This window comes from Osmerus mordax, chromosome 21, assembly GCF_038355195.1.
Source record: "Osmerus mordax isolate fOsmMor3 chromosome 21, fOsmMor3.pri, whole genome shotgun sequence".
In the NCBI taxonomy this organism is placed as follows: Eukaryota; Metazoa; Chordata; class Actinopteri; order Osmeriformes; family Osmeridae; genus Osmerus; species Osmerus mordax.
In genome coordinates, this window is record NC_090070.1 from 12,133,006 (window position 1) to 12,158,005 (window position 25,000).

General features: G+C 50.7%; 4 protein-coding genes across 6 annotated transcripts; 1 reads left to right on the plus strand and 3 right to left on the minus strand.

Moving 5' to 3' along the window:
- Window positions 1-3,724: 3,724 nt before the first annotated feature.
- On the minus strand, window positions 3,725-8,073 carry r3hcc1l (R3H domain and coiled-coil containing 1-like). Of its 3 annotated transcripts, none has more exons than XM_067259418.1 (7): window positions 8,013-8,073; window positions 7,157-7,654; window positions 6,670-6,854; window positions 6,513-6,583; window positions 6,253-6,348; window positions 5,965-6,105; window positions 3,725-4,844 (listed from the first exon to the last, which is right to left on the minus strand). In XM_067259418.1, the coding sequence occupies exons 2-7, from the start codon at window positions 7,634-7,636 to the stop codon at window positions 4,792-4,794; spliced, it is 1,026 nt and encodes a 341-aa protein (XP_067115519.1). In that variant the 5' UTR covers window positions 7,637-7,654; window positions 8,013-8,073; the 3' UTR covers window positions 3,725-4,791. The 3 variants fall into 3 exon arrangements, with proteins under 3 accessions (XP_067115519.1, XP_067115520.1, XP_067115518.1); XM_067259419.1 differs by having other exon boundaries at window positions 3,725-4,839; window positions 7,965-8,050; XM_067259417.1 differs by having other exon boundaries at window positions 7,965-8,050.
- Window positions 8,074-8,289: 216 nt separating this feature from the next.
- On the plus strand, window positions 8,290-13,237 carry crtac1a (cartilage acidic protein 1a). The gene is made up of 14 exons (XM_067258830.1): window positions 8,290-8,368; window positions 8,727-8,933; window positions 9,037-9,233; window positions 9,308-9,444; window positions 9,735-9,891; window positions 10,010-10,144; window positions 10,252-10,388; window positions 10,507-10,643; window positions 10,730-10,812; window positions 10,998-11,098; window positions 11,358-11,526; window positions 11,618-11,763; window positions 11,989-12,028; window positions 12,274-13,237. The coding sequence occupies exons 2-14, from the start codon at window positions 8,737-8,739 to the stop codon at window positions 12,279-12,281; spliced, it is 1,644 nt and encodes a 547-aa protein (XP_067114931.1). The 5' UTR covers window positions 8,290-8,368; window positions 8,727-8,736; the 3' UTR covers window positions 12,282-13,237.
- A 1,613-nt stretch (window positions 13,238-14,850) lies between these two features.
- golga7ba (golgin A7 family, member Ba) lies at window positions 14,851-17,672 on the minus strand. The gene is made up of 5 exons (XM_067258853.1): window positions 17,631-17,672; window positions 16,287-16,412; window positions 16,009-16,161; window positions 15,663-15,764; window positions 14,851-14,981 (listed from the first exon to the last, which is right to left on the minus strand). The coding sequence occupies exons 1-5, from the start codon at window positions 17,640-17,642 to the stop codon at window positions 14,898-14,900; spliced, it is 477 nt and encodes a 158-aa protein (XP_067114954.1). The 5' UTR covers window positions 17,643-17,672; the 3' UTR covers window positions 14,851-14,897.
- Window positions 17,673-17,863: 191 nt separating this feature from the next.
- On the minus strand, window positions 17,864-24,946 carry zfyve27 (zinc finger, FYVE domain containing 27). Its single transcript, XM_067258840.1, is given in 15 exon segments — window positions 17,864-18,369; window positions 18,738-18,819; window positions 18,927-18,973; window positions 19,108-19,123; window positions 19,125-19,250; window positions 20,710-20,730; window positions 20,927-20,947; window positions 21,096-21,167; window positions 21,366-21,484; window positions 21,865-21,977; window positions 23,045-23,140; window positions 23,423-23,609; window positions 23,723-23,793; window positions 23,958-24,193; window positions 24,677-24,946. Coding segments are annotated over 14 exon segments (1,101 nt in total). The 5' UTR covers window positions 24,017-24,193; window positions 24,677-24,946; the 3' UTR covers window positions 17,864-18,298.
- Between the last annotated feature and the right edge of the window lie 54 nt (window positions 24,947-25,000).

A 25,000-nucleotide genomic window follows, 5' to 3' on the forward strand; every position in this document is an offset into this window, starting at 1 on the left:
TCAAAAGGGAAAAAAGATTGAATAAGCAGTATATTGCCACTATCAGTAACAGAGAGAGAGAGAGAGAAAGAGAGAGAGAGAGAGAGAGAGAGAGAGAGAGAGAGAGAGAGAGAGAGAGAGAGAGAAAATGGGGGAAGAGAGCGATGGGGAGAGAGAGGAGGGAGATGGAGAAGGGAGAGGAAAGAGACAGAGAGTGATGGAAAGTGAGACAGAGAGAGACAGAGATCTATGAGGTGCTCGTACAGTAAGCAGACCTCATTTATGAACATTCCTAACTATGAACAGGTGGAAGGTGTGAAAGCAGCAATAATTTAAAGCAGTCAAACAGAAACAACTTCTTACAATTCACTCACACACAAACTCACATTCACAGGTGTCGGCAATCTACATTGTTTCCGAAATAATCACGCTATCATCCAGCAGCGCAGACACACTTCACGCCAACTGTCACGGCGCCACGGTGACGCGATTTAAAATGAGTTCAGACGTCTGGTATCGCAGTGTTAACAGGCTTCTCTTTGTGTGTGTGGGGAAGTCCTTGCCTAGGGTGCTCATGTTGTTCTGTGTCTTGGATTGTTGAATAAATATTGTAACATATTGCAAATGTATCGTCATGTATAGTTTTGTGTGGCCGTTCTGGCCAGGGTCTGTTCCTTTATTTATGTTGTGTTTTTATGTTTTATTTTTTGGTGTGTGCCTCTTTCAGCTACATTTCATATTTCAGCGACAGAGAAAGTGGAAGATGTTCAGGAAATGGCCCGGGGAAGGAATCGAACCCGGGTCCCTGCCCTACGGCTTTAGCAGGACAGGCGCTACTCACTGAGCCCCCCCCTCTCCACCCCTCTCCACCTCTCTCCACCCCTCTCTCCACCCCTCTCCACCTCTCTCCACCCCTCTCTCCACCCCTCTCTCCACCCCCCTCTCCACCCCTCTCCACCTCTCTCCACCCCTCTGTCCACCCCTCTCCACCTCTCTCCACCTCTCTCCACCCCTCTCCACCCCTATCTCCACCCCTTTCTCCACCCCTCTCTCCACCTCTCTCCACCCCTCTCTCCACCCCTCTCTCCACCACTCTCCACCCCTCTCCACCCCTCTCCACCTCTCTCCACCCCTCTCTCCACCCCTCTCCACCCCTCTCCACCTCTCTCCACCCCTCTCCACCCCTTTCTCCACCCCTCTCTCCACCCCCCTCACCGCCGCTGTCAGAGAGTGTCCATGCTTTATTAGTATTGTGATTACTTTTTTGTATTTATTCCTCTCATTTTATTGTTGTTCTATAGAGAGTAAGTGGTCAGTGGAATACCTTGCTGGTAATACCTGGAAACACTTGGTTTGTGCCTAGTAGCACATAGTTTTACTTTGTGTACTTTGTAGTACTGAGTTATACTTTGAAATACTTGGTTTATACTTTGTAGCACTTAGCTGGCTATACCTGGCTACTACTACATGGTAGTACTTAGTTAATCTGGCAATACTTGGTTTATAGCTGGTACATACTTGGTTAAACATGATAATACTTGACATACATATTGAAAATACAAATTTAATAAATGGCAGATTTCCAAACAGCTTGGTTACTGATATATGATTATTACTGCAGAGCCATGGACAACAGACCTATTAAAAACTAATCCTCACATTAATCAATGTTGCTTATAACAGAGTTATTCCAAGGTTATTACATATACGGTTGTTTTTACATGTAAATAAAGCCTTGTTGTAATGTGGTATGGTGTAGTGTATGCAGGGAAAGGATTTCCATCCATGCATGTGGAGCCAGGGCTTTCCTGCTCTGTCAGCTTCTAACACACACACACACATGCACACACACACACATACACACACAGGCACACACACACAGGCACACACACACACACAGGCACACACACACACACACACACACACAGGCACACACACACACATACACACACAGGCACACACACACAGGCACACACACACAGGCACACACACACACATACACACAGCACACACACACAGGCACACACACACACATACACACAGACACACAGGCACACACACACACATACACACAGGCACACACACATACACACAGGCACACACACACCAGCCTCTCTCCTCCCACCACTTTTACTGAGTGAATCAGGACAACCATCACATGCCAAACATGCTACTTATTTTAGTTTATTTTCCCTCTGGTGTGGGATTCAGAATAGGATGTGTGTGGTGTGTGTGCTGTGTGTGTGTGCCAGTACGTATGGTGCATTTGTGTGTGTGGTTGTTTTAGTCACGGTCTATGTTTAGCTGTAATAGCAGGCAGGATGTCCAGCAAAGGTTTTAAATAAGCCCTCAATTAACCAGCAGGAGAACACACATGACCTGAGGCAGTGTGTGTGTGTGTGTGTGTGTGTGTGGGTGTGTGTGTGTGTGTTGTGTGGTGTGTGGAGGTGAATAAGTATGTGAATGAGTTACTGTGTGTGTGTGTGTTTGAATGTGTGTGAGAATGAGTGTGTTTGAATGACTGTGTCAGTGGGAATGCGTGTGTGTGTGTGTGATGAACAGAAAGGACCAGAGCAGAGAACAGTCTTTTCAGCTTGATGGACCTTGAACATCTTTCACCCCCTTCTCCCCTTCTGAACCCTGGCATCTCACTACCACCCTGTCCTGAGTACAGCCCGTGGGGCCTGTCACCACGGTTACAGAGGCGTTGCCAAGGCAACGACTGTTTGTGTGTGTGTGTGTGTGCCAGCCTCCACCCAAAGCCAAGCACCACCTCGTCTGGCAGGGCATCTGTGTTCCTGTGTGTGTGTGCCCGTCTGTGTGTTGGTGTGTGTGTGTGCCCGCCTGTGTGTGTGTGTGTGTGTGTGCGTGCCCGCCTGTGTGTGTGTGGCATGGTGTGTGTGTGGCACACATAACCACCTCATAAACGATCACTGCAGTGATTGTTATGGGCAGAGCAGGACACACACGACGATAGGAGCTGTGGGCGGGGCCTGTGGGCAGGGGCTGTGGGCGGGGCCTGTGGGCAGGGGCTGTGGGCGGGGCCTAGATTGGGCTGGTATAGAAGTATACAAATAATATATTTATAGTATACTATTTCTGGATTTAGCAGACACTTTCATCCAGAGCGACACAAATACAGCATGTGGTTCAGTAGACCGTCAACAGGAAAAGGATAGTTCTTACAGACTTGTAGAGATAACTGCAAACTAAAAACGATTATATAAGGTACTTATAATAATATAAATTGTTTAATAAAAACAAACTGTTTCATGCGTTCTATCTGTGGGATGTTTTACAGGGGAAACACGTGAGACATGGATCAAAGTGCAACAAGTTTGCCCCTTGTTGAGCCAGTAGCTTGTAGTTTGGAATTCAGGAGCTTCATGGAATGTGATGTTTCCCACGTGGGGTGTGCACTAGGTCAGGATGTTCAGCATGTCCAGAGCCAGACACACGTCAGACGGACCCCGGTCGGGTTCTGAGTCAGCCTGCCTGTCTCAACACTCCTGCCGTGACACACCGGAACCCCGGCAGAGTTCTGTGATGAGAGGATTCTAGAAGCGGAACGTTAAGGAAGGGTTCCATAAATACAGACTTTTTTTTTTACCTGTGTTAACTGATGTTCAACTGCCAGGGAACACCTCCACGGTCAAGCATTTGAACGAGCAGTTTAGAAGCAGAGTAATCTACATTCTTACATTTACGTATATCCAAACACACACCACAGAGGAAGCCATTTGAGCTGAGGGAATTTAAAAACTTTATTAAGCAATAAAACATAAAATGATAACAGAAATCCAGAGATCGTTATTAAAACACAAAACAATGAAAGTTACAAAAAACTACAAAAAGGGGACTAATGTTAACTGAACAGCTAGTTTAGGGTTTCATATTTGGTGTCTGGTGTAAGCGCATAGCTGGATCCTTCATCCAGACAACTAAGGACAAAAAATGAAATGGGCAAAACCAGGGGAACTGCCATAAACCAGGGGAACTGCCGTAAAACTCCTACTAGAAGGGAAAGCACATTCAGCAGCAGGTTAGAGACAGCAGGTTTAGCACCATTACTCTGTTCATAGAACCCTGCTCCAGCTATGACGACAGAGGCAGGGAAACCATGACGACAGAGGCAGGGAAACCATGACGACAGAGGCAGGGAAACCATGACGACAGAGGCAGGGAAACAATGACGACAGAGGCAGGGATACCAGGAAGTTGGGGTTTTCAGGATATCGTTAAATCAGACTATTCTGAGTATTATGGTAAAAGGTTTGGCTGAGGCAAATCTGGGCCAATTAGAACTACACTATGCAGGAACAGACACGGCCAGCTTCATAATATTATTTTTTTAATTAGTCATCATAACATCATCATAATCATCATCATAACTAACCCTGCATGGTTACAGGCCAGGTAAGAAAGAGAGAATGCCAATGTTATAAACATTAGAATGTGCTCAAATAAAATGTCAAGGTGCTGGACCAGCCTGTTTCCCCCACCATGTCCAACACTAGTCTAGTGGTCCGAGGCTGTAAAACTGAGATAAAGAGTCACATGGAGAGACACACACACACACACACTCTTTGGACACACAGCTCTGTCCGGGCTAATGCATGGTCCCTTCCCCACTAAGAACCCTGTGTAGAAGTGACACCAGCGCTGGTGACGGGATGTCTTGCCGGAGTGAGGGGATGGAGGGTGACCCTCTGAAGGGGTGAGGGTAAGAGGGAGGCTCTAGCCCCTGGTGCAGGAGGAGGGGTGAGGAGGGGTGAGGGGGGGAGGAGGGGTGAGGGGAGGAGGATGAGATCTTCAGTTGCCCTCCCAGGCGTCATCCCTCTGTTTGGCTGCCAGGCGCTTCTGTTCTGAAAGAAGAAGAAGAAGAAGATAGTTAGAATGAGAAAGAGAGGGAGGGAGGCCAGGAAGGAGGATAGGGGGGAGGACAAACATGCCGGGGGGGGTGGATGGGGGAGAGAGAAAGACAGAGAGGGCTTAGAAGGAGAAAGAGAAGGAGGGGGAGAGGGGGTTAAGGGCGGGAGAGAGAAAAGAGAGAAAGAAAAGAGAGAGAGAAAGAGTGGGTAGTCGGAGAGAGGGAGAGAGAGATGGTACAGTTGGAGAGAGAGAGACCTCGGTTTCCCTGACTAACTGCCCAGGGAGTGGACCGGCACTTATGGCTTTTTGTCTGTCTGTGTGTGTCTGTGTCTATACTGTATATACTTAAACATCCTCAGAGGGGAAATAACTGTCCTGATTATAGACTGGAACCATTCTGCCCAGCAACACAGGGAGAGGGAGGGAGGTTTGGGTAGGGAGGGAGAGGGAGGTTAGGGGAGGGAGGGGGAGGTTAGGGTAGGGAGGGAGGGAGGGAGAGGTTAGGGGAGGGAGGGAGAGAGAGGGAGGGAGGTGGAGGGATGCAGGGGAGGGAGTGGGAGGTTAGGGTAGGGAGAGGGAGGTTAGGGGAGGGAGGGAGAGAGAGGGAGGTTAGGGGAGGGAGAGAGGGGGAGGTGGAGGGATGCAGGGGAGGGAGTGGAAGTTTAGGGGAGGGAGGGAGAGGGAGGTTAGGGTAGGGAGAGAGAGGGAGGTTAGGGTAGGGAGAGGGAGGTTAGGGGAGGGAGGGAGAGAGAGGGAGGTTAGGGGAGGGAGAGAGAGAGAGGGAGGTGGAGGGATGCAGGGGAGGGAGGAAGAATAGGAGAAGAGAAGAGCAGGGAGAGAGAGAAACAGAGAAAGAAAGGAGGGCAACTTTCTGCCAACTTTTCTTCTTTCTGCAGTGAAGCAGCAGTCGACCTGTTCTTGCTGACTGACCCCCTCTAGTGGTGAAAACACAGAACGCTTCTTTAACAGAGCAGGCTCGTCTATGTGGGACTTAGCCTCCTCCTGATTGGAGGAGAGGGTGTGGACCTAACGCTAGCCTCCTCCTGATTGGAGGAGAAGGTGTGGACCTAACGCTAGCCTCCTCCTGATTGGAGGAGAGGGTGTGGGACCTACCCCTGGCCTCCTGCAGCTTCTTCTTCTCCGCCTCGCGGCCCTCTTGGGTCTGGTTGCTCTTGACGCCCAGAGCACCAATCACCAGGCGGCGTGCCAGGGCGGCGCTGGTCGGGGGACGTTCCTTACTGGGGAGCAGGTAGTCTGACACACCCACGCACACACACACCACAGACACACACACACACAAAGAAATACAAAGAAATGAATGAACAATAAACAAAACACAAATAAATGGATGATGCAGGTGGTGTGTGTGTGTGTGTGTGTGTGTGTATGTGTGTGTGGTACCTGAGCAGCTGCGGGCCTTGGCTCTGGTGGTAACAGATGCCTTGGCGAGAGACCTGACCTTCAAAAGAGGGTGTTTAGTCCTGAGGGCCTCACGAGCTGGAAACACACACACACATAAATACACACACACACATAAATACACAAACACATAAATACACACATCAAAATACACAAACACGCAACTCATCTATACATTCCTGTTCATTACTAATGATGACAGTAACATGTCAATACTAATAGTGTGAGTCAGTCACACTCACCTGTTACAGGATGGGAGAACAAGGCCAGGGCATGAGACTCATCGATCCACTGGATATCAAACCCTCTCTGTCTGCACACACACACACACACAATGTGGAAGTCAATGGGAAACCCTCAGATTAAGGACTGGTAGGACTGTGAGTGGAAGAATCTTACTGGTAGGCCTGGAAGGACTTGAGCAGATCCTCGGTCTTGAAGCCGGCGGGGAAGTCGTAGATCTCCACGATGTGGGCCAGCTCGTCCTCACTCAGGTCCACGTCTCCGTCCTGGTCGCCCTCTCCGCCTCGGTCACACCTGGCCTCCTGGGCGGACGCCTTCTTCCTGCCCGCGCGTCCGGACAGCTGGGAGGGAGGGGAGGGGTTATTGAGGGATGATGGGGGATCGGGTGGAGGGATGGGGGAGGGATGGAGACAAGTGAGAGTAGGAGGGATGGAGGACACGGGACACATGACAGACTTACGGAAAGAGGAGAGTGAGGAAAACAAAGAGAGGGGAGAGGGGAGAGAGAACAAGAGAGGGGGGGAAGGAGAGAGCGAGAACAAGGAGAGAGATAGGGAGAAAAAGAGTAAGAAAGAATGATTGAGTGTGAGTGTGATAGAAAGGGAGAGAAAGAGAGGGAGGGAGAGAAGGTGAACAGACTAACCTCTTCAACCACATGTGGATCCAGACACTCTCCATCATCGTTAAACAGGGTGTCCCAACTGTCCTCCTCCTCCTCCTCTTCTTCCTCTTCCTCTTCCTCTGCCAGGGTACCGTTACCTTGGTTATCCACCTCCAGATTGGAGACCGCCTCTACATCTGCTCCCTCATTGGTTGTGGGAGGCTGACCATCAGGCTGAGGCCCCTCCCCTTCCTGTAACCTTTCCTCTGATTGGCTTTCACTTTCAGGGATCTTGCCCTCCTCTCCTCCTTTCCCAGCCTTGTCCTTCTTGTTCTTGGCGTTTTTGCGGGCCTTGTCCGTGTAGCGGGGCCTGGGCTTGGGTTTGGCTTCTCCCTGGGCTTGGGGCTTGTCTTTGGGGCCGCTCTGACCCGAGGCCCCCTGGCGGTTCTTCTCTGGCTTCTTGGAACGAGATGTGGGGGTCTGGCTCTGAACGCTGTCTCCCTCCGGCTGCTCACCCTCCATCTTACTGCGGGAGTCCTGCTGGAGGAGAGAATGGGCAGGGAGGGGTGAACTGTGAGTTTTGTACAGTGTATAAAATCTAGTAAAAATAACTTTCAGCAATGTGCTTGTACGTTTAACCAGGTAACTAGTTCGCATCAAGCTAAAACACGTGTTTTGAAATCTTTTTGCGAAACAGATCTCACAATGACTGCTGCGGTTGCAAAGCTGTTAGCTGACGTTACTAGCTAGCTCGTTTGCTGCATCTGAATTGTTTGCAGCCTCGTCTCAATACATTTACACATGCAAAAGCGTATTGTACTGCAATTGTACTATAAATGAAATTACTTACAATTGGTTTATTAAATGTTGATTTCACGTTTTACAGGCTATTTAGTACCTCGTTTCAGTTGTCGGCGAACTGCAGCGGACCGGATGTTTAGTTCTATCGTATTTTCGTCGCAGTCGCTGTGACGCAATGTGTAACAGGCGGTTCTGGGTATTGTAGTGCAAGTACTTGGGAGCATCCGCAAGACAGGGATAAGCACATTCCGCCGGTCATTGGTTGAGTTCCTAAATATTCAGTTAGCTCTCCGGTGATTGGAGAATTGGTTACACAAGACCTTGCGTAAAGCAAAATATAGAAGTTGTGTAAGGTAAATACGATATAAATGTACCCGGATACGACACAGAGCGCGTCTTCATCGCAGCAGTGGAATTTCATTGCAGAAGCTGTTTTCCGGACACTGAGTACAGGTATGTTGCATGGATGAAGACGGGATTTTAGAATGTACGCTACCACAACACATTATTGCCTTTCGATCCTACACCATCATACCTGTTCCCTCAAAATAAAGATTTTGTGCACGTTGTAGGCCACGTAACGTTGAATCATATTTAAAGCGCCTCAGAGTGCTGATGTTGGATTTTATCGAACTGTGTGATAAACGAAAATGACATTTTCTTTCCTATAATGAATAGCAATGTTTTATTTTGGCTGCTTAGACTCTAAAATGTTTAGACTTTGAAATGTAAATGTCTAGTTTTTTTACTACGAAGTTTATAAAGAAAACAAAAGGCGAGTTCCTCCATCTATCCTCTCTTTGTTCTGCAGGCTGTGAAGGATGTTAGGGTCCCTCTCCTGGCTCCTCCTCCTGGCCCTGGGTGGGCGGGGCTTGGCCCAGGGTTCCGAGCCCATGTTCCAATCGGTGACGGGCACGGTCCTGCCCCCTGACAACCAGCACAACCCCACACAGCTGAATTATGGGATGGCCGTAACCGACGTGGATGGAGACGGAGACCTGGAGGTGGTGGTGGCAGGGTGAGAGAGGGGGAGGGAGGGAGGGAAGTAGGAATAGATGTTGTTGCTTGTGTTGTGTGTTCGTACCCCTGCCATAAGAGTCCTCTCATCCCACCTGCTCCAGCTACAACGGCCCTAACCTGGTCCTGAAGTACGACCGCAAGCTCAACCGGCTGGTGAACATCGCCTTGGACGACCGCGCCTCGCCGTTTTACGCGCTGCGGGACCCCGGGGGCAACGCCATCGGGGTGACGGCGTGCGACATCGACGGGGACGGGAGAGAGGAGATCTACTTCCTCAACACCAACAACGCCTACTCTGGTAAACAACAATAACACCGTATTCGATTTGATGTTTTTATATGTGGATGTTAACCTTTGACCTGTGACTGGAAGGCCAGGCCACCTACTCTGACAAACTGTTCAAGTTCCGGAACGGACGCTTCGAGGACCTGCTGAGTGATGACATCAACGTGCGCCGAGGAGTGGCCAGTCGGCTGGCAGGACGCTCAGTGGCTTGTGTAGACAGGAAGGTCAGTTTATTCTTTGTCTGTCTCCCTCTCTCTGTCTCTCTCTCTCTCTCTCTGTGTCTCTCTCTGTCTCTCTCTCCCTCTCTTTCTCTGTCTCTCTCGCTCCGATCCATCTTTCGGTCCCTTTTTTTAACGTGAAGTCTCTCTAAACTTACCTCCCTCTGCCCCACATTCTCCATCTCTTTCCTTCCACATCCCTCCCTCCATCCCATCCCCCTCCTCCCTAAACCCCCATCCCCCTCCTCCTTCCTCTTCCCTCTCCCTCCCCCCTCCCTCCCCCCTCCCTCCCCCAGGGCGCAGGGCACTATGCAGTCTACGTGGCTAACTATGCCAGGGGCAGTGTGGGCGCCCACGCCCTGATAGAGATGGATGTGGACGCCAGCGACCCAGGCAAGGGCATCGTCGCCCTGTCTGACGTAGCCCCCGCCGCCGGGGTCAACAAGCTCACAGGTCAGAGGTCAACCACAGACTACCACAGACTAGGGAACGAGGAGAGAAGGGTAGAGGAGAGGAAAGGAGACAGGAGATTTGCGCGTGTTTACAACTCTATTCGGTCTTCCAATGCCAGGTGGGCGAGGCGTGGTGGTTGGACCAATCGTGAGCCAGACGAGGTCTGACGTGTTCTGCGACAACGAGAACGGACCCAACTTCCTGTTCCAGAACATCGGAGATGGAACCTTCTCTAACGTGGCCCAACAGGCAGGTGTGTGTTTCTGTCTGACTGTGCGTGTCTACGTGTGTGTGTGTGTGTATAGTAAACACACCCATGCATCCGTGTGTGTTTCTCTGACAGTGTGTCGCCCCCTGCAGGGGTGGAGGACAGGTTCCAGCATGGTCGTGGAGTAGCGCTGGCCGACTTTAACGGAGACGGGAAGACCGACATCGCCTATGGCAACTGGAACGGACCGCACCGCCTCTACCTGCAGGACGGCAACCAGAAGTTCAAGGTGACAGGTGGAGGGGTGGAGGAAAAATAGATAGGCAGAGATGGATAGGAAGTAAATTATAGAAAAATATAGTGGACTAGAATATTGTTGATATTGCAACCTGTGTGTGTGTGTTTAGAACATTGCTTCCAGTGCGTTCGCGTCCCCGTCTCCAGTCCGCACGCTGATCGCTGCTGACTTTGACAACGACAAGGAGCTGGAAGTCTTTTTCAACAACATCGCCTATAGGGGGGATTCTCCTAACCGCCTCTTCAGGTGTGTGTGTGTGTGTGGGGGGGGGGGTCTAAGGTGTGTGTGTGTGTGTGTGTTTCTGTGTGTCTAACGTATGTATTCCTCTCCAGGGTGTCCAGGAGACCAGATGCCGATCCTCTGATCCAGGAGCTGGATGTGGGAGAGGCTGCTGAACCCCAGGGAAGAGGCACAGGTGAGCTCACCTGTCTGTCTGTCTGCATCACCTGTCTGTCTCACCTGTCATTCAGTACCTACAGTGTTAAACAGTAGTGTTGCAACCTGCCAGGTGATACTACAGGACACTGTTACGTATTGGACAGAAGTCACCATGGTGACAGAAATACCGTGACCTAAACAGGCAGCTTGTTTGATTGACAGGTGCCACGGTAACAGACTTTGACGGAGACGGCCTGCTGGACTTGCTGGTGTCTCATGGGGAGTCTTCAGCTCAGCCCATCTCTGTGTTCAAGACCTCACAGGTGAGGAGAGGGAGGAGAGGAGAGGAGGGGAGGGGAGAGAGGGAGGGGAGAGAGGGAGGGGAGAGAGGGAGGGGAGAGAGGGAGAGAGGGAGAGAGGGAGGGAGGGAGGGAGGGAGGGAGGGAGGGAGGGGAGGAGGGGAGGAGGGGAGGAGGGGAGGAGGGGAGGAGGGGAGGAGGGGAGGAGGGGAGGGATTGGGAATCTGCTTCTGTACCTTCTCTGGTCAGTCTACATTACTTTAACCCCGCTTTCCCTTCCCAGGGTTCGACCAATCACTGGCTCCGTGTGATCCCTCGTACCCAACATGGGGCCTTTGCACGCGGCGCCAAGGTTACCGTCTTCACCAATCGGAGTGGAGCCCTCACACGCATCATCGATGGCGGCTCCGGATACCTTTGTGAGATGGAGCCAGTCGCTCACTTCGGACTGGGTAACTTCCTGTCTACTTCCTACTTCCTGTTTGGGGCGGGACAGTGGTTCTTGATTTCTCATATATATCCTCCGTTGCCATTGGCTCACAGGTCAGGATGAGGTCACCGTGGTGGAAGTCTACTGGCCAGATGGCAGTTCTATGACCCGTGCCCTGCAGCCTGGAGAGATGAACTCATTGGTCGAGGTCACCTACCCTAAGGAAGGGGAGGAGTCAGTGCTGGCCAATGACACAAAGGTACACACTGTGGACCAACATCATGAACTTTGACCCCAGGACATCTTCACAATAGCTAGGGAACAAGCACACGCACGCAATTCCTGCTGACGGGGTAGAGCGAGCTGTCACAGCTAAAAACGACATGAGGACGTTACTATTAGTTACTTGATTAAAGCGTCACCACAGTGTTCAGTTGTTCAAAATGGCGGCTGTGTGTTGACTTGGCCTCTCGTGTGTTTCCAGTGTGGAGACGGACTGACAGTGAAGAACGGTCACTGTGCAGGTACTGTACCCCCCTATCCATACACAGTATCATGAAGATAAAGTACTGATAAAACTGGTGGTGTAAAACCACATATTCCGTTTGATGTCAATTACGCTGCCTGCTTCTGTTGTTTTTAATGTTGTGGTATTCTTTGTTTTTGTGTCCTTGAGTGCCGAGAAAGGCGCCTTTAATTAATCATGAATATAAAGTACTGAGAAGTTTACGTCGTATATATTAAATGTTTTCTCTCTCCTGTCTCCCAGGTGTCTGAGTACAAGGTGACTTAATCGAGGACTAGTTATTTTGGTGGACCTTTCTTTCATCTTTTGTCCCTCCAGAGACCAGCTATGTAAAAGACAGGCTGGCAAGTTAGCTGAACTAACATCACGTTGTTTATTTATAGTTGGCTTCAGCAGTGCCGGTCCTAGCACATTTGGCGCCCTAGGCAAGTTTTACCTACCTAATATTTTTTACCTAAACCTTTTTTGCGATAAATTTTTTTCAACTTTAGATTGTTTATTTTTTTCAACCTTTTTAAACTTATTTGTTCAAAACTTTCTGTTGATTATTTTTTTTCACAGATAGTGAAAGGAAAGGAGAGCGATCATGCCCAAATACAGACTAAAACTAAAGTAACGAGCCTGGCTTGAACATTTAACCCTTGTGCTGCCTTCGGGTCACATGACCCAAAGGTTCATAACAAACCATTGTTGTGTTTACCCAATTTTACCCAATACAAAAACAAATAAAAATAATTTTCTTTTAACCTTCGCAATGTGGGGGGGGGGGGGGGGGGGTCTGAGACAGCCCGACGGTTAAAAGAAAATGCTTCACTTTGTTTTTGTATGCAGTAAAGTTGTCGCAATACGATGGTGGGTCACAATGACTGATGGGTCAGAATGACCCGAAGATAACACAAGGGTTAAGAAGTATAAAGTACAGATATTTGTGTATAAATGTAAGAAGTGAAAGTAAAAAAGTTGTCAGAAAAATTGTGAATTAAAGTACTGATACCAGAAAAATCTACTTCGTACAGTAACAAAGTATTTGTTGGCTTATTGGTTTTTATTAGACGGTAAACAAGCAGCAAACAACTGCCTTTATTTTCAGTTTTCCCCTTAGGTTTTGGTACTGAATGTTTACTTTTGTGTGAAGGTTACTTTTGTTGTTGTTGTTGGCTTAAACACTTCTCTAAATAAACCACATGAATCATGACACACAACATCAGCTGTGGTGGAAGCAGTGTTTATTGGATGTTCTCTACGGACACACACACTCCACCCACACACACTCCACCCACACACCTCCACCCACACACCTCCAGTCCACAGTAATAAATAACATGGAGCAATATGAGAAAAAAACATCTTCTCTAGGTAAGCACAGGTGTCTCTGGTCAGCTACAGGAGAGACACTTCACATGGGGGGAAAGTCCCACAGACGGTTTGGCAGTTAACAACGGTTCTTTAGAACTTCTCTCCGGGTTCTATGGAGGTTCTCCAGAGGTTCTTTTCATCTTCTACAGAGGTTCTCTTCGGGTTTTATCGAGTTCCTTTTTAGGTTCTAAAGGAGGTTCTTTCCAGGGATCTAAAAAGGTTCTCCTGATGTTCTACTGAGGTTCCCTCCAGATTCTACAGAGGTTATCTTCATGTTCTACAGAGGTTCTCTTCATGTTTGTTGAACACAGGAAGAGAGGGCATGACCAGAACGTCTCAGACAGGAACAGGAAGACTGGTGGAACAGGCTACATCTCAGAGGCGTTCTGAATCAGAGAGGCTGACAGACAGCTGACACGCACAAGGCTCAGACACCTGTGACTGCTTCCTTCTTCACGCTCCTCTTCCCTCCTGCTCACGAGGCTACGTCAGTCTGTGTGTCGCTGTGTTTTTGCATAATAGTTTGGATCGAGGCTCAGAGGAAGAGGAGTTGGTACGGAACTGGAGGAGAACGTAAACAACAGGTTGTTTGGAGAGCGAGAGAGAGAAGGAACGGGAGAAAGAAAGAGCAGGAAGAAAAGAAAGGAAGAAGGAAAGAAAAGGGAAAGTCACAGATGAGCTACAACAACAAGGATGGGCTTGATGAGCTACATTCAGCAGTGAACAGCTACAGTGCCAGACAGTCCAGGGGAGTGGAGATCTATGTTTGTGGTCATGTTTGGTCGGTTCCTGCTGCAGGTCAACCCCGCGTGGTCCAGCACCGGGTCTGGGACCATTCAGGGTTCGGTAGGGCAGCAGTCAGTGGTGGAGCAGCTATGTTGCGAAGTGGAGAGGGTGGAGAGGGATGGAGATATGTGCCCCACTGGGAGGTCCAGGATGGGGGTGGAGGTGGAGGAGAGCTCCAGGATGGGAGGTGGAGGTGGAGGAGAGCTCCAGGATGGGGGGTGGAGGTGGAGGAGAGCTCCAGGATGGGGGGAGGAGGTGGAGGAGAGCTCCAGGATGGGGGGTGGAGGTGGAGGAGAGCTCCAGGATGGGGGGTGGAGGTGGAGGAGAGCTCCAGGATGGGGGGTGGAGGTGGAGGAGACAGCTCCAGGATGGGGGGTGGAGGTGGAGGAGAGCTCCAGGATGGGGGGAGGAGGTGGAGGAGAGCTCCAGGATGGGGGGTGGAGGTGGAGGAGAGCTCCAGGATGGGGGGTGGAGGTGGAGGAGAGCTCCAGGATGGGGGGTGGAGGTGGAGGAGACAGCTCCAGGGTGGGGGGGTGGAGGTGCAGGAGACAGCTCCAGGGTGAGGGGTGGAGGTGGAGGAGAGCTCCAGGGCGAAGGTGGAGGAGACAGCTCCAGGGTGGGGGGTGGAGGTGGAGGAGAGCTCCAGGGCGAAGGTGGAGGAGACAGCTCCAGGGTGGGGGGTGGAGGTGGAGGAGAGCTCCAGGGCGAAGGTGGAGACAGCCCGGTCACCGAGCGCTGCTGCCGGACGTGGAGCTGCCGCCTGAGCTGCTGCCGCTGGAGCCTCGGTCCTCGTAGATGGAGATCTCAATCTGACCACGCGGGTTAGGGAGCACACACAGGTGAGGGGAGACACACACACACAGGTGAGGGGAGACACACACACAGGTGAGGGGAGACACACACACAGGTGAGGGGAGACACACACACACAGGTGAGGGGAGACACACACACACATTGTGAGGGGAGACACACACACAGGTGAGGGGAGACACACACACACATTGTGAGGGGAGACACACACACACACACAGGTGAGGGGAGACACACACACAGGTGAGGGGAGACACACACACACACAGGTGAGGGGAGACACACACACACAGGTGAGGGGAGACACACACACACAGGTGAGGGGAGACACACACACAGGTGAGGGGAGACACACACACACAGGTGAGGGGAGACACACACACACAGGTGAGGGGAGACACACACACAGGTGAGGGGAGACACACACACACAGGTGAGGGGAGACACACACACAGGTGAGGGGAGACACACACACACATTGTGAGGGGAGACACACACACACACAGGTGAGGGGAGACACACACACACAGGTGAGGGGAGACACACACACACAGGTGAGGGGAGACACACACACAGGTGAGGGGAGACACACACACAGATGAGGGGAGACACGCACACACAGTCATGATGAGACAAACACACACAGGTGAGCTGTGACACGTGGAGGTGTGTAAGGATACGACCCTCATGCCCCTCTCGATGGGGTCGGTGATGAGGAGACCCCGGGGGGCGTAGATCTTCTCATTCTGCTCCTGGATGTACCTGGCTATCTTCTTCAACACCTGGAGGAGGGGAGGGGAGAGAGAGTGAGAGACAGAGAGACAGACAGACAGAGAGACAGACAAACAAACAGACAGACAGACAGAGAGACAGAGAGACAGAGAGACAGACAGACAGAGACAGAGAGAGAGAGAGAGAGAGAGAGAGAGAGAGAGAGAGAGAGAGAGAGAGAGAGAGAGAGAGAAGGGAGAGACAGAGAAGCTGATAGAGAGATGGTGTCCTATGATATAGATTGTGTGTGTGTACCTTCTCGTAGCGGGTCTCCATGCAGAGGAAGATGATGTAGGCGGTGACGCAGGCCAGGCAGCCCTCCAGGTAGGACCGCCCCCCCATCTTCTCTGCCTCGGCATAGTAGTTATTCAACGTCTTCACTGTGTCCTCAAACAACGGCCGCTCGATCTGACACACACACACACACACAGGGAAACATACATACACAGCAATCAGAGGGATATCCTTTCCTTCTTTTCTTCTCTTAACCCTCTTTCCCCCCTCCTTCCCTCCCTCCCTCCCCCTCTCCTCACCCTGGTATCCAGCTCGGGGGGGAACTTGGTGTGGAACCTGCAGGTAGTTCCTTCGCTGTAGTCTCTCTGGATGAACACCTTATTGGCCAGAGAGGCGCTGTGTCTTAACTCCTGGAGGTTGTGAAACTGCAGGGCACACACACACAGGGCACACACACATACAGGGCACACACACACAGGGCACACACACACACACAGGGCACACACACATTCACACAAAGAAGGGTTAAAGAAAAGAGAGACTTTATTAGAGAATGAAGAATATAGAAGTGACTAAAAGTGAGGAGAAAAGCCAGACAGAGAGGGAGTCTCTCATCTCTCTCTTTCTTTCTGGTCACGTGTAAAAACAGTTGATGATGTTGTCGTCTTTACAGACATACGGTGATAGGGGAGCAGTCAGCGATCGATCAGCCTCTTGTCTAGATGAGCCTGGGCTCACGCAACTGAGTAGGCCGTCGGTTGGAGACCAGCCCAGTCTCCGACACACGATCTCCTCTCTCTCTCTCTCTCTCTCTATCACTCTCTACCTCTGTCTGTGTTTGTGATCCCCGGCGAGGGGAAGCACTAATGAAAGAGAGGGTACAACATCACAACTCAAATCAAAACAAATCAATCTCCGTTAGAACAGCTCGCGAGAAGCTCGCTAGCAACTAACGCCTACGTGGCTTGGTTGCCAGTCTTTTCTTAACAAAACTAAAGAGTTATTTTTTGTCCGTTTATGGGAGACTGTCTGAAAAAGACCCGTCTATCGTTGTCGAGGAAGAGCACCACGCGAGACCGCTCTCCGTGGTGCTGAAATCTAGGAGCGTGCGGCGGCTACATAGAACCAATGCTGGTAAACCACCGGATTAACGGCGGGTCCAGACAACCAAAACAAAAGAGATCAGCGTTTAGCAAAACGGTTAAACGTCGCGAGGCTTGGTTATTTATCGGTCTGTGCGGTCCCATGGTCTGGTGGTGTTACAAATGATCCACGCTAAATTAAAGCGAATACCGTTATCTATAGTGATAGCCTATCCAATCTGTTAGCCTGACTAGATTTGAATCAACATAGTGTTTCATCCACTGTGAATGGGTGTTGACTGAGATTTTTAGCGTTTTAGCATGTATTTTAAGGCGGCCGTTGTGAAGTCAAATTGAATATTAACGCTTATTTCTTAACGGTTTTTCTGTCTGCCCTTAGCTAACCCTTAACTACACTCTACCATGCAGACAAACTGAACCGGAACGCCTCGGGAACAAGCTCCATTCCTCACTTGGGTTGTATACCGTTAAAACACTCCAACGGAGACTCACCCGCACAGGAACACTGAATGACCGTTTATGAAAAGACGGTTTTCTCACCTCTGTCGCCATGTTGCCATCCAACGACGGTGGTGGACGTGTCCCGGGGATGAACCGCTCTTCGTGGGACGGCGCTGGGACGTGAGGCTGGGAGGGACGGCGGAGGGGAGAGGAGGGGGAGGGGTGGAAAACACCTCACAGGAAGGGGAGGGCTGTGGGCGTGGTCTAAGTAGGAGTTTAGCTGACCCTAAAGATGTCAAATCCCTTCCACAAAACGACATGACCGGATGTCATAGACTTAAATCAACACGTTATTTATTGAGTCAATGATAGATTTACTTGTCCATTTTCCAGGCAAAATATACAGTCAACCGTTCATAAAGCAGGTAGAAAATATGCTTTTTATGGAATGCTGGCAGGTGGGAGGGGGTATTAAATATAAATATATTAGCTACATTAATATATCTTTACAGTAACACATTTCAAATAATCATTCATGATAAAAGCAACAGCAGTATCTACATTCGTGTCGGCATATTTAAAATCCACCCATGTAACGTTTCCATCTGCGGTTTGGTTGCCGTGGGAGACCGGTGGCTGTGTTCCGGGGTCAGAGGTCAACCTCTTATCATAACAAGGCCCTCGGTTCAACAGTTTGTAAGAAGTTGGGAAAGCAGGTAAAAGCGCTGGTCGTCATCCAATCACGAGCGGAGGGTAGTCTCGCTCTCTCACACCAACTTGCTGAGGGAAGAGTTGCAGGCGGCGCACACAAACACTGTCTCTCTCTGAGCCTCGGGAGCTGGGGGGAGGGAGGAGGGAGGGAGGGAGACAGGGATGGGGGAGGAGGAGGAAGGGAAATGGAGGGAGAGAAACAGAGAACACAATTACCAACATATCAATACTGATCTTCTATACTGACACCACATACCACCCTATTCCCCTCCCTCTCCCCTCCCTCTCTCCCCCTCCCCTCCTCCCTCTCCTCCTCCCTCTGCCCTCTCCCCTCCTGCCTCTCCCCTCCTCCCTCTCCCCTCCTCCCTCCACCTCTCCCTCCACCTCTCCCTCCACCTCTCCCCTCTCCTCCTCCCTCCCTCCCTCTCCCCTCCTCCCTCCTCCCTCTCCCCCCTCTCCTCCCCCCTCCTCTCCTCCCTCTCCCCTCCTCCTCACCTGTAGCTCCCATGCTGGACTTCAGCACCTTGTAGGAGCAGCACCGTGAACAGAAGCTGTTGCCACAGTTACTGCAGCTCCTCTGTAACACACACACACACGTATGACGACGTTAGGACAGTTGAACCAGCTGAGGCAGTGAAGGTCTGGTGTGTAGCAGTGAAGGCGTGTGTGTGTGTCAGGACTTACTCTCTTCTTCAGAACAGAGAATACTGCAGTACAGCTGGAACAGCTCCCTGAGAGAGAGAGAGAGAGAGAGAGAGAGAGAGAGAGAGAGAGAGTGATAGAGAGTGAGTATCCATCAGGATATGTAATAACAGGAAGTGCATCAGAGTATGTGGGGAGTGATGAGGAGGAGGGCGGGGCCTACCCGTGGCGGTGGTGGGGGTAGCGTTTGCGTAGTTTCTCCGTCAGCTTGGACACCTTGCTCCTGATTGGCTCGTTACGACTCAGCAGGCCGTTGTCAGAGATGGTGTCATAGTCCGGTGTTCCCATGGGAACGTCATCATCCTCCTGGATGGATGAGAGACAGAGGAAGAGAGAGAGACAGAGAGAGAGAGAGAGAGAGAGAGAGAGAGAGGGTTCATATCAAAGTTCATATCAACAGAGGAGGGGTTCTGGTTAGGGGTCAGGGGTCAGGGATTAGTCAGACCAGCGTCAGAGAGAACCCAGGCTCAGCGCTCCAACACCAAGCCTCTGCTGGGAGGAGCGGCTTGCACCTCTCCCTCCCACCAGCAGAGGAGCCAGAGGAGCACAAGAAACCTGCACACCTGGTTCAACCACAACCACATGCTCATGCAGACCCTCACGCAGACACCACACAGACTACAGACAGACTGTAGACAGACTACAGACAGACTGTAGGCAGACTACAGACAGACTGTAGGCAGACCACAGAAAGACTGTAGGCAGAACCACAGACAGACTGTAGGCAGACCACAGACAGACTGTAGACAGACCACAGACAGACTGTAGACAGACTACAGACAGACTGTAGACAGACCACAGACAGACTGTAGACAGACCACAGACAGACCGTGGACAGACTACAGACAGACCGTGGACAGACTACAGACAGACTGTAGACAGACAGACTGTAGACTTTGCAGACGTCTTTGAAGGATGTTCTCTTATTGTTCGTTGAGTGAATCTCAGGTCTAACCAAGCAGGGCCTTGAGAAGGAAGTCACCACTCTCTACACCCCACAGGTCACCTGACCTGGCCTGAAGAGGTCAGGGTCAAAGGTGAGGCCTACCACCACTTCCTGTGACACCACTTCCTGCGACACCCAAAAGGAGAGAGGGATGAAAGAAAGAGATAAAAAAGAGAGTACAAGAGAGAGAGAGACAGAGAGAGAGAGAGAGAGAGAGAGAGAGAGAGAGAGAGAGAGAGAGAGAGAGAGAGAGAGAGAGAGAGAAAGAGAGAGAGAGAGAGAGAGAGAGAGAGGCCCTGTAGTCCACTTTGTGTGACACTTCTGGGGCTGGGCACCTTATTGGCCGACAACAGTCGCCTTGGCAACCGTTTCCGAATCATGTCATACAGCATACCAGCAACAGGAGAAACCTGTGTTCATAGGACAGTCAGCCTGTCAATCAATTGTGCAGAGAGTAGCTGTACACGCACACATACATACCAAAACTTCCATAATACAAACACACAAACACACACATACATGCTACACATACACAGGACATGCGTGATATGTTTCACATGCCAATCCTGTACATGCAGAGTGAAGGACACAAACCAGGGATGGAGGGAGGGATGGAGAGAGGGAAGGATGGAGGAGGGATGGAGAGAGGGAAGGATGGAGGAGGGATGGAGAGAGGGAAGGATGGAGGGAGGGATGGAGAGAGGGAAGGATGGAGGAGGGATGTAGAGAGGGAAGGATGGAGGAGGGATGGAGAGAGGGAAGGATGGAGGAGGGATGGAGAGAGGGGGTAGAAAGAGGAAGGGCAAGTGGTTCACTTACCACTGAGGTCAAGGGTGTCTCCTTATTAGGGAGCATAGCAACACACAAGAGAGGTGTCACACACTGCACTAGGATTACACTTTACACACACACACTCACTCACACACACACACACACACACTCACACACTCACACACATACAGCTCACTGGAAGTTTTAACTGACGTGTCTCTTCTCCTGTAGTACCACACTCCTACCTGTAGGGGGCGTAACTCACCTGCAAAATGACAGGGGGCTCCTGAGATGCAGGCCAGAGTAAACAGAACAGGAAGTCAGGACTCATCAACACAGGAAGCAGCTGTCACTCAGGGACACACAACAACAGCAGAAGAAGAAGGAGGAGGAGGAAGGGAGGAGGAGGTGCAGTAAAATAAACTCCTTTTTACCTCTATGGCATCTTTGAACTCGTCATCAGGCTCCGCCTCCTCCGCCTCCTCCACACTACCAGGTGAGAGGTCCTACACACGCACACACACACACGCACACACACACACGCACACACACACACGCACACCCATACAATATTAAACATGTAGGGTTAGACTACAAAGACTAAGAAGCTTAACGGGAGAACTGATTTAATGGACTAATACCTCCCTCTCTCCCCCTCTGCCCCCCCTCCCTGCCTCTCCCCCTCCCCCCTGTCTCCCCCTCACCTCCAGGCTGGTGGGGGTGGGGGTGCGGTCCAGACCTCCAGAGTGGGGCTCTGTTTCCCTCCCCTCCTCAGCAGAGCAGCCTGGACCTGGCTGGAAGCCCTCCCTCAGCTCACACACCACTGGACACACACACACACACACACACATTCATACACACACACACACACATTCATACACACACACACACACATTCATACACACACACACACACACATTCATACACACACACACACACACATTCATACACACACACACACATTCATACACACACACACACACACACACATTCATACACACACACACACACATTCATACACACACACACACACACATTCATACACACACACACATTCATACACACACACAAACACATTCATACACACGCACACATGAACACACGTTTACATAGAATCATGTGGGGTGATAGAAATATGCTGTCGCCATCCATGGGTGTGTGTCCTGGAGTGTATGAGATGTGTGTGTGTGTGTGTGTGTTAACCTCTGAGGAAGTCTGTGTTGAGCAGAAAGAGGCAGCTGTTGAAACAGGCCAGAACCCAGCCCAGAGGGACACTGTAGAGGAGACAGAGAGCTGCGAGCACTGCTCCGTAGAACCTGACACACACACACACACACACATATACACACACACACACATATACACACACAGACATAGAGAAAGACAATCAGGGCCAATCCCAATACTACCCCTTACCCCCCCTACTCCTTACCCCTAGTTTTGCGCGTTCCCGTGAGAGTAAGTGGTGTCCCAATACTCTTTTTGATCGAGGGCTAGGGCTAAGACGAAGGGGTATACACCCCTTAAAACCAAGTGAGCTCGGAAGCTTACTTGAAACCAAGGGGTATGTTGATACAGTGCTACCTGCAACAATGGCAGACAGATCATCCAGAGTCCCATAAATGTAATATTTTCGTCTAAAGTGATTAAAAATTATGACCTTTTTTAAAAATCGCTAGTTTGCTACGGTAATGTTAAATTGCTGATTTGCACAACAGTCCCGCATTTCTCTGACTAGCATGTCTACAGTTTTAACTAAAGTCCATTAGCAGCGAATTTTGTTTGATATCAGTGCATAACAACACTTGCTTTGGAGATATCGATATGTGCTAGAAGACATACCCGTAACCAAGTGGCATCCCATTTCTTAGGGGTATGTAGCCCTTACCCCTCAGTTTCGAGGGCCAAGAGCTAGGGGTAAACTAAGGGCTAGGGGTAAGGGGTAGTATTGGGATTGGCCCTCAATCTTCATGTACGCACAAACAGCTCTTAAGAAGAAACCAGACGAGTATATTTGACTAAATCAGAGCAAAAAGCTAAATAGATGTGGCCAGGACACACACACACACACACACCTGGAGGACTGGGTGTGGCTCTCCCAGTACAGGACACACACACACACCTGGAGGACTGGGTGTGGCTCTCCCAGTACAGGACACACACACACACCTGGAGGACTGGGTGTGGCTCTCCCAGTACAGGACACACACACACACACACACCTGGAGGACTGGGTGTGGCTCTCCCAGTACAGGACACACACACACACACACACACCTGGAGGACTGGGTGTGGCTCTCCCAGTACAGGACACACACACACACACACACCTGGAGGACTGGGTGTGGCTCTCCCAGTACAGGACACACACACACACACACACCTGGAGGACTGGGTGTGGCTCTCCCAGTACAGGACCTTGTAAACAGACTCTGCTGCCTGGCAGGCTTGAGACATCATGTCATCCAGCTGCTTCAACCTGGAGGTAGACACACACACACACACACATTAAAGGTGATCAGTAAGATGCAAACACACTCTTACACACTCTCTAATTCTCTGTCTATGTCTCTCTCTAACACATACACTCTCTCTCTGACCCACACACACTCTCTCCCTCTCCCTCTCCCTCTCCCTCTCCCTCTCCCTCTCCCTCTCCCTCTCTCTCTCTCTCTCTCTCTCTCTCTCTCTCTCTCTCTCTTACACACACACTCTCCCTCTCTCTCCCCTCTCTCTCTCTCTCTCTCTCTCTCTCTCTTACAGGCCCTTGACCTCCAGGATGGCGTCCTGTCTGCTGAGGTGGACGGTCTGCAGGTCTCTACGATGCACCGCGTGGCTCCGCCTCCTGCTCAGCTCCTCCTCCGAAGCCCCGCCCCCACACCGCTGCTGCAGGTAGCCCAGCGCCGCCGGTGCCGACACACACAGCACACACACAGAGAACCACCCCACTGGAGGGGGGGGGGGGGGGGGGAGAGGTTATAGGTCAGTATAGGTTGTCTGATTGCTTCTGAGGTTTGGTGTGTGTAGTGTGTGTGTGTGTGTGTGTGTGTGTAGTGCTCACCTTCATTCAGAGTGAGGAAGAGGATGTTGAGGAGCAGACACACCAGCAGAGAACACAGAGGCATCTTCCACCTGGGGGGGGGAATGGGGGGGTAAACAGAGAGAGAGGGAGGGGGGAGAGAATGGGGAGTTAGAGAGACAAAATATGTCTGCTTTACTCTTTCAAATAGACAAATACGCTATATCTATAAAACACATGCATGCACACAGACACACAACACTTGGACCTCCCTCACCCTAACAGGAAGCGTGCCAGCTCCAGCCCGTCTGTGATTGGCTCCAGGAAAAGGGTCATCCTCTTGTAGGGACACCACCATACTGAGGAGGTCAAAGGTCGGGGAGGAGCGCGGGCTGCCCAGCTCCGATGGGTCGGGGGACCCGGGGGGCCGAGGGGGAGGCAGCTGGGGGGTCAGCTCTCCCCCGCCACCTTGGGGGAGGTCTGGAGACACCCCTGCACCAGACTGCATCCCACCTGGAGGAGGGAGGGAGGGGGAGAGGGAGAGAAGGGGTTTAATCCAAACCTGTCCACCCTAACTCTGTACACTTCCTCCCTCATCCCCTATCTGTCCAACTTCCTCCCTCTCTTCCTCACCCCCTCCTCTTTCCTCCCTCTCTTCCTCACCCCCTCCTCTTTCCTCCCTCTCTTCCTCACCCCCTCCTCTTTCCTCCCTCTCTTCCTCACCCCCTCCTCTTTCTGGAATTCACCGGTGGTGTGAAGCTGAACACCGAGTCAAAAGCTAAAAAAGCTGCCATCTTTAAACACAATTTAAGTTGAAAATAACATGAACTAGCTTATAGCATCGCCGCAGCTTGAACAACAGCAAAGCAGAGCTGCTGGCAAGCTTAGCTAGGAGCTATAGCTAGCTACAGCCAATTGAAAACAAATTATTGCAGTAAAACATTAGCTAAGGGTGTTAAGAAATAGTCATGGTTAGAAAGTCTAGTGTTTACCTACTGTCAAGTAACACGGATGAAAATGAAAACCGTCTTGTGAATCCAAATGAATGTCGCCTGTCAGAACGACGCTATCATGATCTGTCTAGCTACGGAAGCAACCCACTCCTGTTTGTAAGGGCAAGGTTTACAATCGGTTCTTCTGAAACCTCTTCTTAGAAATCCAATAACTATTGCTAAGGGTTCGTGTTACGATAATGTTGTTTTTAAACTCAAGGGTAAATCGAAGTATCAGGCGTATTTGTTTTGTGATTCAGTTGGTGGCGGTGGATCTGCTTCCGCATTCACAATGTGAGCCTAGCTAGAAGATTTCAGATATCTACGA

Bases quoted from the DNA above. Each gene is read 5' to 3' on its own strand.
- golga7ba (XM_067258853.1), bottom strand. The intron at 16,162-16,286 runs GTGAGGAGAGGG...TGTGTGTGTCAG, and splicing joins CCCCCGAGCTGGATACCAGG to ATCGAGCGGCCGTTGTTTGA. The intron at 15,765-16,008 runs GTACACACACAC...CCCCTCCTCCAG, and splicing joins TGGAGACCCGCTACGAGAAG to GTGTTGAAGAAGATAGCCAG.
- r3hcc1l (XM_067259418.1), bottom strand. From the start codon at position 7,636: ATGGAGGGTGAGCAGCCGGAGGGAGACAGCGTTCAGAGCCAGACCCCC. The intron at 6,584-6,669 runs GTAAGATTCTTC...GTGTGTGTGCAG, and splicing joins AAGTCCTTCCAGGCCTACCA to ACAGAGAGGGTTTGATATCC. The intron at 4,845-5,964 runs GTAGGTCCCACA...TTCTTCTTTCAG, and splicing joins GAAGCTGCAGGAGGCCAGGG to AACAGAAGCGCCTGGCAGCC.
- crtac1a (XM_067258830.1), top strand. From the start codon at position 8,737: ATGTTAGGGTCCCTCTCCTGGCTCCTCCTCCTGGCCCTGGGTGGGCGG. The intron at 8,934-9,036 runs GTGAGAGAGGGG...CACCTGCTCCAG, and splicing joins CTGGAGGTGGTGGTGGCAGG to CTACAACGGCCCTAACCTGG. The intron at 9,234-9,307 runs GTAAACAACAAT...TGTGACTGGAAG, and splicing joins CACCAACAACGCCTACTCTG to GCCAGGCCACCTACTCTGAC.